Source organism: Eriocheir sinensis, chromosome 44 (assembly GCF_024679095.1).
Source record: "Eriocheir sinensis breed Jianghai 21 chromosome 44, ASM2467909v1, whole genome shotgun sequence".
Taxonomy (NCBI): domain Eukaryota; kingdom Metazoa; phylum Arthropoda; class Malacostraca; order Decapoda; family Varunidae; genus Eriocheir; species Eriocheir sinensis.
Genome location: NC_066552.1, coordinates 2,590,688 through 2,607,004, shown reverse-complemented (window position 1 = coordinate 2,607,004; position 16,317 = coordinate 2,590,688). Strand labels below are relative to the sequence as shown.

The window sequence follows — 16,317 nt, the reverse complement described above, 5'->3', positions numbered from 1 at the left end:
ATCATTATCATCATCATTACAATCATGTGTCAAAGTACTTTCCCAATGTCTGGTCCTCTGTCTGGTGTTAGTGTACGCCATCCAGCCCCGGTAAAGGTTCTAATTCCATCTCCACCTGATTCTGTGCTCCATTCTGCCCCGGTAAAGGTTCTAATCCCATCTCTCCACCTGGTTATCTGTCTGGTGTTAGTGTACTCCATCCTGCCCCGGTAAAGGTTCTAATCCCATCTCTCCACCTGGTTATCTGTCTGGTGTTAGTGTACTCCATCCAGCCCCGGTAAAGGTTCTAATCCCATCTCTCCACCTGGTTATCTGTCTGGTGTTAGTGTACTCCATCCTGCCCCGGTAAAGGTTCTAATCCCATCTCTCCACCTGGTTATCTGTCTGGTGTTAGTGTACTCCATCCTGCCCCGGTAAAGGTTCTAATTCCATCTCTCCACCTGGTCCTCTGTCTGGTGTTAGTGTACTCCTTCCTGCCCCGACAAAGGTTTTATTTTTCTCTAAGTTATATTTACTATTGAATCTTGAGTCACATATAGAAAGGAAGGTTATTAGATGCAGTTTTACACTATCAAGGTGAGAGCAAGATAAGGTAGATATGTTATGGTGATTAGATAAGTGTTGTGATGTGAAGAGAGAGGAGAAGAGAGGAGAGATAATAAGGATAATAAAGAGGAGATAAAGCGAGAACAAGATAAGAGAAGGGAGAGGAAAGATGATAGGAGAGAGGAGAAAGAACATAAACTAGAATAAACGAAAGGAAAGAGAGAGAGAGAGAGAGTGACAGAAAAGAGGAGAAAAAAAAGAGATAGAGGGAGAGAAGAGAGAGGGATAAAGAACAAGATTAAGGAAGGAGAGAGGAGGAAAATGTGAGAGGAATGAGAAGGAAAGAGAAAAGAAGAAAAGATAAAATAAAAGAGTGAATAAAAGAGAAAATAAATGAGAGTGAATAAAAGAGAAAAAATGAGAGAATGAAAAAAAAAATAGAATAAAAGAGAAAAAATGAGAGGAATGAGAAGAAAAGACAAGAGAAGAAAAGAGATAAAATAAAAGAGAGGGAATAAAAGAGAAAAAATGAGAGAATGTAAAAAAAATGAGAATAAAAGAGAAAAAATTAGAGGAATGAGAAGGAAAGACGAGAGAGAGAGAGATGAAAAATAAGAAAATGGAAGGGAAAACAAAAGAAGACAGAGAGAGAGAGAGAACAAAAGAACAGAGATAAGGAAAAGAAACAGAGAAGAGAGGAAGAAAGACAGAGAAGAGAAGAGAAGAGAAAAGAAGAGATAGAGAGAGATAACAGAAGAACAGAGATAAGGAAACGAGACAGAGAAGAGAGGAAGAAAGACACAAAGAAGAGAAGAGAAGAGAAGAGAGGAGATGAGAGATTAAATAACGGGATACGAAGCTGACGCAATAAAATTATAATAAACGGGAAAAAAGAGAAAAATAAAAGAGATAAAAAAGAAAGAAGAGAAAGAAAAAAAGTAAATTGTCATGCAGTATCTTTTTGGCCTTCAGAGAGAGAGAGAGAGAGAGAGAGAGAGAGAGAGAGAGAGAGAGAGAGAGAGAGAGAGAGAGAGAGACCAGAACCAGCGTGTTATGATATTAGTGGTTTTTTTCTTTCTTTTTTCTTAGTTTGTGTTTGTGGCATTGAGTTCAAAGGTCAAAGGTCATGAAGAACATATTAATTATTGCTATTATTATTATTATTGTTGTTGTTGTTTTTGTTATAATTTTTAGTATCATTACGTTGTGGAGATGAAAAGAAGGAAAGTAAAAAAAGACAGGAAAAGAAAGAAAGGAGGGAAGGAAAAAGAATGGAAAATAAAGCAGAGATATGAAGGAAGAAAAAGGAAATTAGAGAAAGGAAGAATTAGAAAGGAATAGAAAGAAAGGAAGAAATAGAAAGAAAGGAGAGGAAGAAAGAAAGAGAAAGGAAGGAAGAAAAAAAGAAATTAGAGAAAGAAATAAAAAAGAAAGGAAGAGAAAGAAAGGAAGGAGAAAAGCAGCGAAGTAAAGGAAGAAAAAAGAAATTAGAGAAAGAAAGAAAAGAAAGGAAGGGGAAAAATGAAAGAAGAAAGGAGAAAAAAGAAAGAAAAGGAAGAAAAGAAGAGAAAGAAAGGAAGGAAAAAAAGAAAGAAGGAAGAAGAAAAAAGCCTTCCCCCCCCAAAAAAAAAAGGATAACCAACAAATTAATCTTACACTCCCTACATACAACACTTCGATGATAAACACCTTTGAGATAAGATAACACTACTCTCCTTGCATTGTCCACTCCTTATATTCTTCTTTCTTTTCCTTAATTTTTTTCTTTACCTGTCTTCATTCATCCTCTCCGTTTCTCTTTATTTGATTTTGTTTTCATCTTCACTCATCTCAATCTTTTATTTCCTTTTCTGCTTTTTTTTTCACTCAATCTTTTCCTCGTGATTCTTGTTTACCTATTACACACACACACACACACACACACACACCTTATTCTCCTAGTAATCACATTCATTAAAACCTTTGACCTTTTGGTGAATAACAAGGAACTTATTATCATTACTACTACTTCTACTACTACTACTACTACTACTACTACTACTACTACTACTCCACTTTCATCCGGTTCTGACCAAATTTTGATCTCGGGCTCTCTTCCTCTGACCGGTTCTAATCAGTGTCTTAGAGAGAGTGAGAGAGAGAGTGAAAGAGCGAGTGAGAGAGGGAGAGTTCAGTGGTCATCAAATTCCGATCATATTCGCCCGCGTCTGGATTTAAACTTTCTGAGGTAAGGTTAAGTCAGTTTGTCAGTCAGTCAGTCAGTTAATCAGTCAGTCAGTCAATCAGTCAATCTCTTTTTATTATATTCGTGTCCTAACTGAATTTAGCATTTCTGAGGCATTTCTGATGTAAGGTTCATATCGTCAGTCAGTCAGTTAGTCAGTCAGTCATTCAGTTAATTAGTTAGTTAAGCTTCTTCATTTATATTCGTGTCCTATCTGAATTTAACTTATTTCTGAGGTAAGGTTAGTATAGCCAGTTAGTCAGTCAGTCAGTCAGTTAATTTCCCTCAACTATATTCGTGTCCTACCTAGATATGACTGAATTTGTCTGAAGTGAGGTTACTATACAGTCAATCAGTCAGTCAGTCAGGCAATCAGTCAGTCTCCTTTAACCATTTCCACCTCTATCTCATTTTGACTGATTTCTGAAGTAAAGTTAGAAACGAGTATATTCAGTAAATCAGTCAGTCTAGTATTGAAAAGGGCGGGCCAGCTATTTCCCTTCTCCATTTTCCTCTCGTTCCAAAATCTCAAAAATCTCCGTTGTATCACACAAGAAATTAACAAAAGAACACAAGAACGCAAGAAGTCTGCAAGAGTATGTACAAGGCAGCTCCTGTAAAGCGTGTATGTTTACCTGTGTGCCAGATACATACACCTGCCTCACCTGTCTTCACCTGAGCATATTACGAGAGCTGCAGTTTGTATGGAGAAGCTTTATACATGTGACTCAAAATAAACCGGGTATTACGTCATCCTCTTCCGCTCGTGTGTGTGTGTGTGTGTGTGTGTGTGTGTGTTAGTAGGTCACGTAAGCGAATTTATGGGTATTTTTGGCTTTATATTTTAGGTTAAGGGACGCCACTGCAGAGAGAGAGAGAGAGAGAGAGAGAGAGAGAGAATGACCTTGTGAGAACTGCCCTTAAAGTGACTGACTCCATGCAGTTTCCTCTCTCTCTCTCTCTCTCTCTCTCTCTCTCTCTCTCTCTCTCTCTCTCTCTCTCTCTCTCTCTCCTCCACTCACTACCTCTCCTTCCCTCCCACCTTCCTTTCTCTTCTCCATCTCCTCTTTTCCTCCTCTTTTTCCTCCTCCCCTCCCTTCTTTTCTCCACTTCCTTCCTCCTCTTCCTCCACTTTCCTTCCTCTCCTGACCTTTTCTCTCCTTTCCTCCCTCCGTCTCCCCTTCCCCTCCTCTCCTCCCCCTCCATCTCCCTTCCTCTCCTCCACCTGTTCCCTTCCTTTCCTCCACCTTTCCCCTTTCTCTCCTATTTCCAAGTTTCTCTCCATTCATTCCCTCCTTTTCTTCCTCCTCCTCCTCCTTCTCCTCCTTTTCCTCTCTCTCGCTTCCTCCTCTTTCCCACCCACACGAATTTTCCGTCTCCACCCCCCCTTCTCTCTCTCTCTCTCTCTCTCTCTCTCTCTCTCTCTCTCTCTCTCTCTCTCTCTCTCTCTCTGCAGCGTTTGGATCGATGCTATACCTGAGAACGCCTCGAGAGAGAGAGAGAGAGAGAGAGAGAGAGAGAGAGAGAGAGAGAGAGAGAGAGAGAGAGAGAGAGAGAGAGAGAGAGAGAGAGAGAGAGAGAGAGAGAGAGTTAAAACAAGCCGCAAGCAAGGAAGGAAGCCATGTATTTCACCTTTGTATACTCTCACTAATAAGGTAAGTTCAGGTAGGAAGGGCAGGTAGGTAGGTAAGGAAGGGGGGGGTGAGGGGGGGGCTAGGTGCGTGTGTTTGTATTTACTGAGCCTGCAAAAGCGAAGTTGTATTTCACTCTGCTTTGTGTATATGTGGGATGAAGGGAGGGCTCGTGTGTGTGTGTGTGTGTGTGTGTGTGTGTGTGTGTGTGTGTGTGTGTAATCTATATTTTTTTTTATTATTACTATTTCTTCTATTTGTTTTTGTTTTGGTTCTTCTTCTTCTTCTTCTTCTTGATCTTCTTTTTCTTCCTCGTTTCTTCCTTTGTTCTCGCTTTTTTTTTGTTCTGATTTTCGTTCTTTTTCTCCACGTTCTTCTTGTTCTCGTTCTTCATTTTCTTCATTATCTTTTTTTTTCTTCTTTTTCATTATCTTCTTTTTCTTCTTCATCTTCTATTATCATTACTTCATCCTCTCCTTCAGTTTGACAAATTCAATGTATGAATGAATATCTTGTTCGCTCTCAGACGAACAAGATTGTGTTATTATAAAGAAAACAGAGCCCCAAGGTCTTACGAAACCTTATAGTACCCAGCAGCGAAAGATTAAAACATATATATAAAAGAAAGCTCATAGGACTTAACAGGGAATAAAGAATGGCCTTGTTAAGTATGATGATGATAGCAGTTCTAGAAGGCCAAAAGAACATGTTAAAGTGACATTGTTTTATATATTCTTAAACGTAATCTCATTGTTCTACTCGTTCTTGTTCTTGTTTTGTGTTCTTATTTCTTCTTCCGTTCCTCCTCCTCTTCTTTTATTGTTTCATGTTCTTGTTCCTTTTATCATTCTTTCCCCTCTTCCTGGGGGGCTTCGTGGTGCAGTGGTCAGCACACTCGGCTCACAACCGAGAGAGCCCGGGTTCGATTCCCGGGCGGAGTGGAAAAATTTGGGCGGCTTTTCCGATACCCTACGCCCCTGTCCACCCAGCAGTGAATGGGTACCAGATATTAATCGGGGGTTGTGTCCCGTCTCCTGGGATCTGTTCCCTTCTCCTATAATTCCTTCCCCTTCTGTCTCTCTCCGGTATATGACCACAGATCGGTAGAGTAATTGAGTCGGATCAGGACGCTAATATTCTCCAGGGTGAACTCAACAGATTGTATGACTGGGCGGATAAATGGCAGATGGAGTTCAATGTAGGGAAGTGCAGTATTCCGAGTGTAGGTAGGAATAACCCCTCACATAACTATTGCTTAAATGACACTTTCATAAGTAGGTCTGGGTGCGAGAGGGATTTAGGGGTCTTAGTGAGCTCTGATCTCCGTCCAAGGGCACAATGCATTGAAGCTCGAAATCGAGCAAATAGGGTACTGTGATTTATTTCAAGGAGCGCCGAAGTTTTCCTCAAACTATATTTAGCATTAGTTAGACCTCATCTTGACTATGCGGTTCAGTTCTGGTCACCTTACTATAGAATGGATATCAAAATGTTAGAATCGGTGCAGAGGAGGATGACTAAGATGATTCAGGGGTTGAGAAACTTGCCATACGAGGACAGACTCAAACAGTTAAACTTGCATTCTCTAGACATGATCGAGGTTTATAAATGGATGAAGGGCTTTAATAAGGGAGACATTCATAAGGTTTTGTTGGTAAGAGAACCGGGTAGGACACGAAGTAATGGGTTTAAACTGGATAAATTCAGATTCAATAGGGACACAGGCAAAAATTGGTTTACAAACAGGGTGGTGGATGAGTGGAATAGGCTTAGCAGTCACGTGGTGAGTGCCAATACAATTGTCACATTCAAAAATAGACTAGATAAATTCATGGACAGCGATATTAGGTGGGGTTAGATACACGGGAGCTTAGGGTCAAAGGAGCTGCCTCTACAGAATGGACATCAACTTGCTAGAATCAGTTCAGAGGAGGATGACCAAGATGATTCAGGGGCTGAGGAACCTCCTATATCAAGATAGGCTGAAACATCTAAACTTACATTCACTAGAGAGCTGAAGAGTGCGGGGAGATCTGATAGAAGTATTCAAATGGGTCAAGGGTTACAACAAAGGCGATATAAGTAAAGTACTGAGAACTAGCCAGCAGGATAGAACTCGCAGTAATGGATTTAAATTAGAAAAGTATAGATTTACTATAGGAGAGATATAGGCAAGCATTGGTTTAGTAATAGGGTGGTGGGGGAATGGAATAGACTCAGCAATCACATAGTGCAGGGACGGTGGCTTGTTTTAAGAGTAGACTGGATAGCTACATGGACGAGGACGACAGGTGGCAGTGAGGTGTGGGTGCAGTAGGGTGACGGGGTACTGGATGCGTTCCTAAGTACCGCCGGTATAACGAGGATCAAGCCTCTTTCCTGTAACCCCTGTAACTACACCTCACCCATCGTGAGTAGTGGGGGGGATTCTGGAGCTGCCCTGTGTAGGCCACCCGGCGTCTTGCAGTTTCCCTATGTTCTTATGTTCTTATGTTCTAACTTTCAAGTAGGCAAACTGAAGTGCCGAGATGTTGATGGACACTGGTTTATGGGTGATGCGAAGACTGGCATTATTTATTTGTCCTTTGCGGCGACCTTGACAAAAACAATGATCTCTCTAAGGCAACATCCTCGCTCTTGTGCTAAACTGGGTACAGCAGGGGATGAAACGCTTGGTCTGGGTCTTGGCGTTGAAATAGGTTCGAGTAATTTTTGAGTTGTTTCATCTTTACCTTTTCGAAATCACCAACTAATTATGCTCTACTGATAAAAGAAAGTATAGTTTATTGTATGTGTTTTTACCTGTGGACTGAATGATGTCAAGAGAACGTTTTAGAATCTTGTTATTAAACGAATCACGTGACTAACCGTTTCCATATCGCAATCACTCCTCTGTCAGCCATTAGAACGGGGCCTGGTAGCATGGACTGGGTTATATCACCACGTCTGCTTAGCATTACAGGGCCGTAGTGATGAGGCAAGGAGATGGAGAGTGATGGGGAGGCGAGTTTACATTGAGCAAGGCTGTGTGAGAGGATGGAACATATCAAATAGATGAATATATTATGCAGATACGCAGTAATGGAGGCGGCCGTGTGGGTCTGCGAGGGTTGGGAGACAGACAGACCTCCAGTAGATTCGTGGAAGTGTGTGAACGTGGCAGCATGACAGGCGGTGGCGAGAAAAGTAAGGCTTGTGCTCCTGGGAGGGTGGAGATAGGTAAACAGAATTACGTGTATATATGTTTCCCTTTTCTCAATATACATCCATCCCACACACTATAAACAGATTGATAACAGCTAGGGAAGGTGTTTGAATATGCGTGTGCACTCACCAACTACTACTACTACTACTACTACTACTACTACTACTACTACTACTACTACTACTACTACTACTACTACTACTACTACTACTACTACTACTGCTGCTGCTACTATAGTAATAATAATAATAATAATAATAATAATAATAATCGGTAAAATCAAATCAAACACTTGTGGCTTCTCATATTCCCAAAGTTTTATTAGTTATTTTTTTTACCTAATACTGATAATATTACAGCAAAGAATGGTTGTATTAATTTTACGTCCTGATATCTCGTTTCCTATCTAACTACTCTTCTGTCATATATTTTTTCGACTACCTTTTTTTTTTTTAGGCCCGCTTCACACGAGCGTTTTTTTTGTTTTGTTTTTTTCCCGCGCGGTTTAGAAATCAATGAAGTGTGAAGGGCCTCATATTGATCTTCATTGATTTCTAAACCGCGCGGGAAAAAAACGCTCGTCTGAAGCGGGCCTAAAACCTCTCTAGAAACCCTAAATTATAGATATCAAAACAAGTGTGAAAAAAATTATAGCCAGAATTAAAAACAGCCATAAGATTGGTTTTATAGTTAACACAGCGATATCTCACTTCCTACATAAATAACTACTCTTGTCATCATATATTACCTCCCTTAACCTTTTAACCTCCTAGAAACCATATATAAGAGTATAGATATCAAAACAAGGGTGAAAAAAAGTAAATTAAATAGCCATAGTGAACATCGGCCTGGCAACCCTCGCGGCCATCAGCTGATCAGGCCCACCAGCTGTTCTCCCCCCACCCCCCCCCCCCTCTCCCACCAACTGGCCCGTCTCTGCGTGCGTCTGGCGGTCCTGCAGGATGCCCGCGCCCGTGTCAAGGTGAAGGTCCTTATTATTCAGTCTGGGGGCGAGAGGAAGGTTAAGGAGGGCGTGCTATGGGCAGTCACGGAGGTGAGAGGCGAAAACACGGTGGAGCAGGACGGCGAGGCGGCGGGGGGTGCGGCGTAGTAGTGCTGGCCAGTGCGTGTGTGATGCTCCTGACCTTTGTAGCGCTGTGATAGGTGACTGGGACGGTCAGAGAAGGTCCATGCAGGCAGGCGTGGAGCCAGGAAGCATTGGCAAGGAGGAAATAATAAGTTCGGTAAATTTATGGCTGTGGTCGCCCTCCAGGGCCGAGGACGAAACTTTTGTTCTGATAGTTTTTGGTGTGATGTAGCTCCGTGTAGTAATAGCCATGCTATAGTAACTTCATGTAACAATGACAATAATTATAATTCATAATAACAATGCAATGGGGGCTTCACCCCACTCAGCTCCCTACAGGGTCAAGACAAGTGAATATAAATGAACTTTCTGAAAGGGGGCCTTGCCCCCTTGATCCTTCTGTTTCATCATATCTCAATGGGGTGTTTCCTCCCCCACAGTCACGTGGGTTCACACACACTTCTCATGACTATTTTCACACTTCCATAAAATGAATCTTAACCATAATAACTCCATGTATTAATAGTATATGGCTCCATGTAACAGATGACAACAAAGAAATTACTTTGTATTGATACCTGGTGTGCCATGCATCAAGGTTGTTGGGTGTGTGCTGGAGGTGGAGGTGGAGGAGAGGATGGCACGATGCACCATGATAAGGCACTCACTCCCCCACCCACTCCCTCCCTCCTTCACTCCCCCACTCCCTCACTCAGGAGCTGCACTCAGATGGTGTTCCTGGCTTTATCTTGCACTTGCTGAAGTGTCTGTTTATTCGTTCATGCTTCCCACAGTTGCGGGGGTTCTACACAGCAAAGTAGGGTCTTCTGTGTTCATATTTTCTGTATTTTCTATTGGTTCTTGTTTGGTGCATTTAAAGTGTGTTTCCAGCTTTATCTCGTACTAGTTCAAGTGTTTGTTCATTTTGTTTATGCTTTCATCAGTAGTGGGAATTTCTACAGCAGCCAATTAGGGTCTTCCTTTGATATATTTCTGTGTTTGCTATTAATTCCTTTGTCATGTGTTTGAAAATATCCTTAATTTGCCTCACTCTGATCTGGTTATTACAGACGAGGCAAATTATAAATGGCCCTCAGCTTCCCCCACCCAGTCAGTCAATTCCTTTTCACTATCTCACCCAGTTGTTCCTCCTTTTCTCAAGCACATCAGTCAAACAGTCACTTATTTATTCTGTTACTGAACTACCGTATTCCTAGTATTCTCCACCAGTCAATTCATTATCACAGTCTCACCTAGTTGTCCCCTCTTTTCCCAAGCGCATCAGTCAAACAGTCACTTATTCCTTACGTTACTTAACCCGGTAGCAGCGAGGATCATGCTTCTTGAATCTCAATGGTCCCTCTAAGCGAAAAAATGAGAAAAAATCACCTCTCACACAAACCATTTCATAATATATATCGAAGCAGGGCCTTCTGACTAGAAGTCAGGGCAGTTTGTGGTGAGTTTATGCATCATCTATTTTGGGGGGTTTATATCATGGCACAAATTTGGCCCGTCGCTGCTACACGGTAAAGCCACAAATTTGGCCCGTCACTGCTACCGGGTTACCTATCCCTCATATTCTCTACCAGTCAAGTCATTTTCACTATCTCACCCAGTCATCCCTCCTTTCCTCAAGCATATCAGTCACCTCTTCATTCTGTTCCATGTCCATCCCTTGCATTCTCAGCCAGTTCAGTCTGTCCGTCACTCACCCGCTCTCTCCTTCCTTCACAGAGGTGGGCATGGACTACGTCAACATCCCTCACGTGGTGGCCATGGTGGGCCTACCAGCGAGGGGCAAGACCTACATCGCCATGAAGCTCGCCCGCTACCTCAACTGGGTGGGCCTGCCGACCAAAGGTGTGTGTGACTCTGAGCATAGATTAGGTTAGCAAGGTTGTGGTGGATAATATATAGAGCTTAAGCACAGGCAAGGTTAGCTAGGTTACAGTGGATAACATATAGCCCTTGAGCACAGTTGAGGTTAGGGTACGTATGTAGGTTGGTATTGTCAGACATTTCCATCCCTCACATCAACTATTTCCAAAGACCAAAAAGATCAGTCACATTCTAATGAATGGTTTTGTAGGTTCATGGCACAGAGGCTTTGTCAGACTCCCACCAGGGTCACAAAACTACCTCTGGAAATGCCCATAACACCCACGAAAGCCTTGTCAAATGTGTGTGCTCGGGCGACAAAATGTTTAGGAATATGACCCATAATGTACAAGGTCTTACGTCTGTGGGTGTTTCTCAGGGACAGCAACTCCACACCATTCATCTCATACCTCTCCCTCTAATCTCATAAACTTGGGGACTCTGTGTGATTTTAAATTCTTTTGGGGTGGGACAATCTCCATAAAATAAGCTGCCCCTCTTAGCTAGATGGCAAGTCCCCTGAGTCTTACATCCATAAATATAAAGAAAAAAATAAATTGTACAACTCTATATGTAATTGTTTTTGCTTGACATGAAAGGCAAGTAGAATCTATGTAATTTCCTTTATCCTCAATATTGTCATTTTTCACTAGGTCCATATTTCTCTCATGTACTGAATGTAACTATTTGCTTGACATGAAAGGCGAGGTCAATCTAATTTTCTTTTTTCCTCTACATTGCCATTATTCATTAGTTCCATATTTCTCTCATGTAGTGAATGTAATTGTATTTGCTTGACAGAAAGGTGAGTAGAATCTAATTTCCTTTTTCCTCAACACTTGCCTTTTTCAACAACTTCATATTTCTCTCACGCTGAATGGTGAGAGGTGGTTGAGTGCAGACGGTAGAACAGGTTTTTGCTGGCAAGTCTCTGGTGTAATAATAGTTCATAACGGTTACGAAGGAGAACACTTGACATTTGTAGAATCCTTTTCAGGCAGTGTTCTTTTTTTGTTGTTGTTGATGACTGTACTTGCTCAGCCACACAACCTTTTAATGTCTACTAGTATTGGTAAAAAAAACACCCTATTTTCATGAGGGGGTTACCATGCTTGCTCAGTCTGTCTCAATCAGTCTTAGTATTCTCAATCATAAACCTATCAAACGCTGCTTATCTACCATCGCCTGTATGTTAATGTGTATATGTATCGAGGAAGAGGAAACAGTCTTCTTTTTATGATATCTTTACTATGCTTTCTCTTGTCTCTCAATCAGTTTTTATTTTCTCAATCATAAACCTATCAAACACTGCTTATCTACCCTGGCCTGTGTGTTAATGTGTGTATGTATTGAGGAAACAGTCTACTCTTTATGATGTCTATACAATGCTTCCTCAGTCTTGTCTCACAGTCTTAGTCTCAATCAGTCATTTTTATTATTATTATTATTATTTTTTTTTAACAGCTAAAGAAACAGCTCAAGGGTGACAAAAAAAAGGTGTAAAAAAAATCCCGCTAATCGCTGTTCCTACAGAGACAAAAGTAATGAGTGGCCTAAAGAGAGGTCAATTTTGGGAGGAGAGGTGCCCATAAACCTATCAGACACTTCACACTCAGCCCTGCCAGTTTATGTTTATGTGTCTTTCAAGAACGGGTACTGACTCACGGTCACTCACCTGTAGAACTAAATTTGATTATCTTTTGGTATCTTCTGTCTTCTTTATGGGAGCTGTGTTTTCTGTATCAGTTCTGCCTCCCAGTATTCAACATCGGTGACTAAATTTGATAGTTCTCTTTTGGTATCTTTCATCTTCTTCATGGGAGCACTGTTTTTTTCTATATTTACGGTTCTTCCACGCAGTGTTCAATGTTGGTGACTACCGCCGCCAAGCCATTGGGGACTACCAGGGCCATGACTTCTTCCACCCCAGGAACAGGGAAGGCACCAACGTCAGGAACAAGTGTGCCCTCGATGCCCTGCAGGTAAGTCGGGAGGAGAACACCGTCACTCCCTTCGGCTGCTGTATAGAAAGGGTTGAGGTTTAAGGGTTGGTTGTGGTACAGTAGACCTTCCAAACTGGCCACCCCATGAAGCCCTGGATGTCCTACAGGATGTGTGTGAGTTCCTGCAGTCCGGGGGCATGGTGGCCGTGTACGATGCCACCAACACCAACATCGAGCGCCGGCAGCTGATCCACCACGTCATCTGTGAGCGCATGGGGTACAAGCTCTTCTTCATCGAGTCCATCTGCAACGACCCGGCCATCATTGAGACAAACATCATGGTAGGGCGGAGGGTTGATTTAGTTTTTACATTATTTTAAGCTGTAAATGATAATAAATTGATGGATAAAGAAGAAAATGTAGAGTATTAACCCGGTAGCTGTGGGGATTGTGTATCTAAAAGGTCCCTCTAAGTGTGAAAAATGAGAAAAATCATCACTCATGCAAACCATTTCATAATATATAAATGCATTTGTGATCAGTTTATGCATCATCTTCAGGGGGCTTATATCATGGCAAAAATTTGGCCTGTCGCTGGTACCTAACATTTTCCATCCTGTAGGAGTGTAAGGTGACCAACCCCGACTACACCAACATGGAGAAGGAGGATGCGGTGAAGGACTTTTTGAAGCGCATTGAGCACTATCGTCTCATCTATGAGCCGCTGGACGAGGAGAAGGAGAGCAAGTACAGCTTCATGAAGATCTATGACGCTGGTAAGGATCATTTGTTAGGTCAGGTTAGGTTAAGTTTAGGATATCTTCAAACACATGATAGCCAGCATCTTATGGTATAAATCAACAAAGAATGACCTTACTTTGTTGTATAGTCTCATTGGTAAGGAAGCATATATGAATTTTCTTAGTCAAGACCTATAGTAACTGTTTGGGGTTTTGTTAGGTTAGGTTAGGTTAAGTTTAGCGTATCTTCAAACACATGATAGCCAGCTCCTTATGGTATAAATCAACAAAGAATGACCTTACTTTGTTGTATAGAGTCTCATTGGTAAGGAAGCATATATGAATTTTCTTAGTCAAGACCTATAGTAACTGTTTGGGGTTTTGTTAGGTTAGGTTAGGTTAAGTTTAGCGTATCTTCAAACACATGATAGCCAGCTCCTTATGGTATAAATCAACAAAGAATGACCTCACTTTGTTGTATAGAAAGTCTCATTAGTAAGGAAGCATATATGAATTTTCAAAGTCAAGACCTATTGTAACTGTTTGGGGTTTTGTTAGGTTAGGTTAAATTTAGGGTATCTTCAAACACAACCCTAGTCCTGAATGAGTTACAAAGCATTAAATATGACAGAAGAGTTGAGTATACTGATTAACGAAAGGGAATATCACACTAATGTTGTTGATTTGCCTTTATCATTCCAACACACCAACTCATGTATACCTCAGCTCAGTTTTTTAGGAGTTTTTTCTTCTGATATTATTAACTTGTAATTGAAGCTGTGTACTCATTAGTTAACGTACACTAATGCTCCTCTGTCTGCAGGTCGGCGAGTGGTCGTGCACAAACAGGAGGGTCACATCGAGAGCCGCATCGCCTATTACCTCATGAATATCCACATCACGCCACGCTCCATCTACCTGACTAGGGTGAGTAGCGTTGTCCTGCCACAGAGTTAGTTGGGGTCTTCCAGCTCTGTGTAGTTACTAAGGGTCTGTTTAGCTAAGGTTCTCATCAGTATTGTTTCCATCATTCCAATTTGTACTCATGTCAGGGTAACAAACGACTGGGATATTGAATCAAGGTGTATAAGAGAACTACATATTGTCAAGATGATTAAGCATAAAATTTCAAACTGGAAAGAACGGACACTGAAGATTAGAAAAGTAAAAACGATAGTTAGGGTTCAGAAGAAGCTGCAAGGAATGGGATACACAAGATTAGAAGAATATAAAGATAGTAGTTAATATTCAAAAGAAACTGGGAAGAATAGGATAGTGACAATTAGAAGACTTAGAAAGATAGTTTTTAGTGTTCAGAGATACTATAAATACACAACAGCATACTACCCAGGGGAACTTAAGTCTGCCGTACAACCCTTCACAGCACGGCGAGTCAGTGTACAACCAGCTTGGAAGGATCGGTGGGGACTCGGACCTCTCCCACCGCGGCCGCCAGTACGCCAACGCCCTCGCCAAGTTCATCTCGCAGCAGAACATCACCAACCTGCGGGTGTGGACGTCCTGCATGAAGAGGACCATCCAGACGGCCTCGGGGATCAGTGCGCCGCAGGAGAGGTGGAAGGCGCTCAACGAGATTGATGCCGTATGGATGACTCGTTTTGTTCTGTCGTTTCTTTCCTCTGTGTGTTTTTCTGCTTTTCATCCGTAAGTCTTTTGCAATTTCTCTCTTTTTTGAGTGAGTATTTTATGTTGTCTTTTTGCTCTTGTGGCTTGTATAACATAACTTTTGTGAGGTTAATGCAGGTGTTTTATTTTAGTTTCATGTTTCTTCTGTGTTTTTCTGCTCTTCATCCTTCACTCCTTTGTAATTTCTTTCTATTTTTGTGAGTGAGTATTCTATTGGGTGTTTGATACTCTGACAACTATTCATCTGTCTTCATATGGGAGTTAAAGTGTGTAAAGGGAAATGTTTTAGTAATGCAAGCTGTGAGGTAGGCAGTGAATGAGTGGCTGGGAACTGGGCAGGTAGGGATTTCTTTAGCATACCTGTCCTCGTAACTTGAGCGTCCTTCCCCAGGGCATCTGTGAGGGACTGATGTACGAGGAGATCCAGGAGCAGTACCCGGAGGAGTTTGCCGCCAGGGACCAGAACAAATACTCCTACAGGTAAGTGGCTGGCGTGTCCCTGAGCAGGAAGGTGGACTCAAGGGCAATAAATAAAGAAAAAACAAAAAAGACCGCTAATTTCTGTTACGAAGATAAGCACCGCAGCCCAACTGTACCTTTTACTCTTAACCTTCACATCTAGTTATGATAATAGTATTGCACCACAAGAAATAAATACCAAACATCACTTTCAGCCTCTAGATCAAGCTGTAAATGCAGTAAAAAAAAAAAATAATAAATAAATAAATAAAACCACAAGAAATAAGTGAACCTCGTAGTCAGTTAACGGGTGATCGAGTGTTGCCGTGCGCCCCCCGAGAGGTACTTGATATCACTTCTTTATATAGTAATTTTAGTTATGATTGTAGTAAAAAAAGTATATTACAACCTAAATAACAAACGCCAACAAACCTCTTAGTTAACCGCTAGTACCCAGTGAGTGACTGTTGCCGTGCCCCCCTTGAGGTACCCGCGTGGTGAGTCGTACGAGGACGTGGTGGTGCGGCTGGAGAGCGTCATCATGGAGCTGGAGCGCCAGGAGAACGTGCTGGTGGTGGGCCATCAGGCGGTGCTGCGCTGCGTCCTCGCCTACTTCCTCGACAAGACAGGAGGTGAGTGTGCTTGTGTGTTTGTGTTTACCTATTTGTTTTTAGCATGTTTAACCCATCTACTGCAATTGGCATGGATTTGGCCTTCCTTGGTAGCCTGGTAACATATGATCCCAGGTCTTTCTCTGCCTCTGTGGTGGATAGTGGAGTGTTCCCCATGTGGTATTGGTGTTCCTGATATCCCCTCCCATGGTGCAGGACTTCACATTTTTCTTCAGCCTCTTTTTGCTCCATTCCAGTAACTTGGTGAGGTCTGACTAGGAAATTCACAGTCAAGAGGTTAAGCTAGAAAGTGACAGGGGTAGAGAAGACCAAGAGACCTGAA

At 41.9% G+C, this 16,317-nt stretch overlaps 1 protein-coding gene across 8 annotated transcripts in view; it reads left to right on the top strand.

Moving 5' to 3' along the window:
- The window catches only part of LOC126980280 (6-phosphofructo-2-kinase/fructose-2,6-bisphosphatase 1-like), a 75,456-nt gene that overhangs the window by 40,698 nt on the left and 18,441 nt on the right, over positions 1-16,317 (top strand). For 3 of the 8 annotated variants that reach the window (XM_050829990.1, XM_050829983.1, XM_050829991.1), the window contains exons 1-9: positions 7,551-7,620; positions 10,431-10,556; positions 12,435-12,556; positions 12,685-12,858; positions 13,140-13,293; positions 14,081-14,184; positions 14,642-14,860; positions 15,296-15,384; positions 15,850-15,995. In XM_050829990.1, coding sequence (XP_050685947.1) covers positions 7,566-7,620; positions 10,431-10,556; positions 12,435-12,556; positions 12,685-12,858; positions 13,140-13,293; positions 14,081-14,184; positions 14,642-14,860; positions 15,296-15,384; positions 15,850-15,995 — 1,189 coding nt within the window. In that variant the 5' untranslated portion in view covers positions 7,551-7,565. Of the gene's footprint in view, positions 1-7,467; positions 7,621-8,511; positions 8,589-8,704; positions 8,851-9,413; positions 9,511-10,430; positions 10,557-12,434; positions 12,557-12,684; positions 12,859-13,139; positions 13,294-14,080; positions 14,185-14,641; positions 14,861-15,295; positions 15,385-15,849; positions 15,996-16,317 lie in introns of those variants that run through there. The other 5 variants (XM_050829984.1, XM_050829987.1, XM_050829988.1 and 2 more) reach the window with 5 other exon arrangements.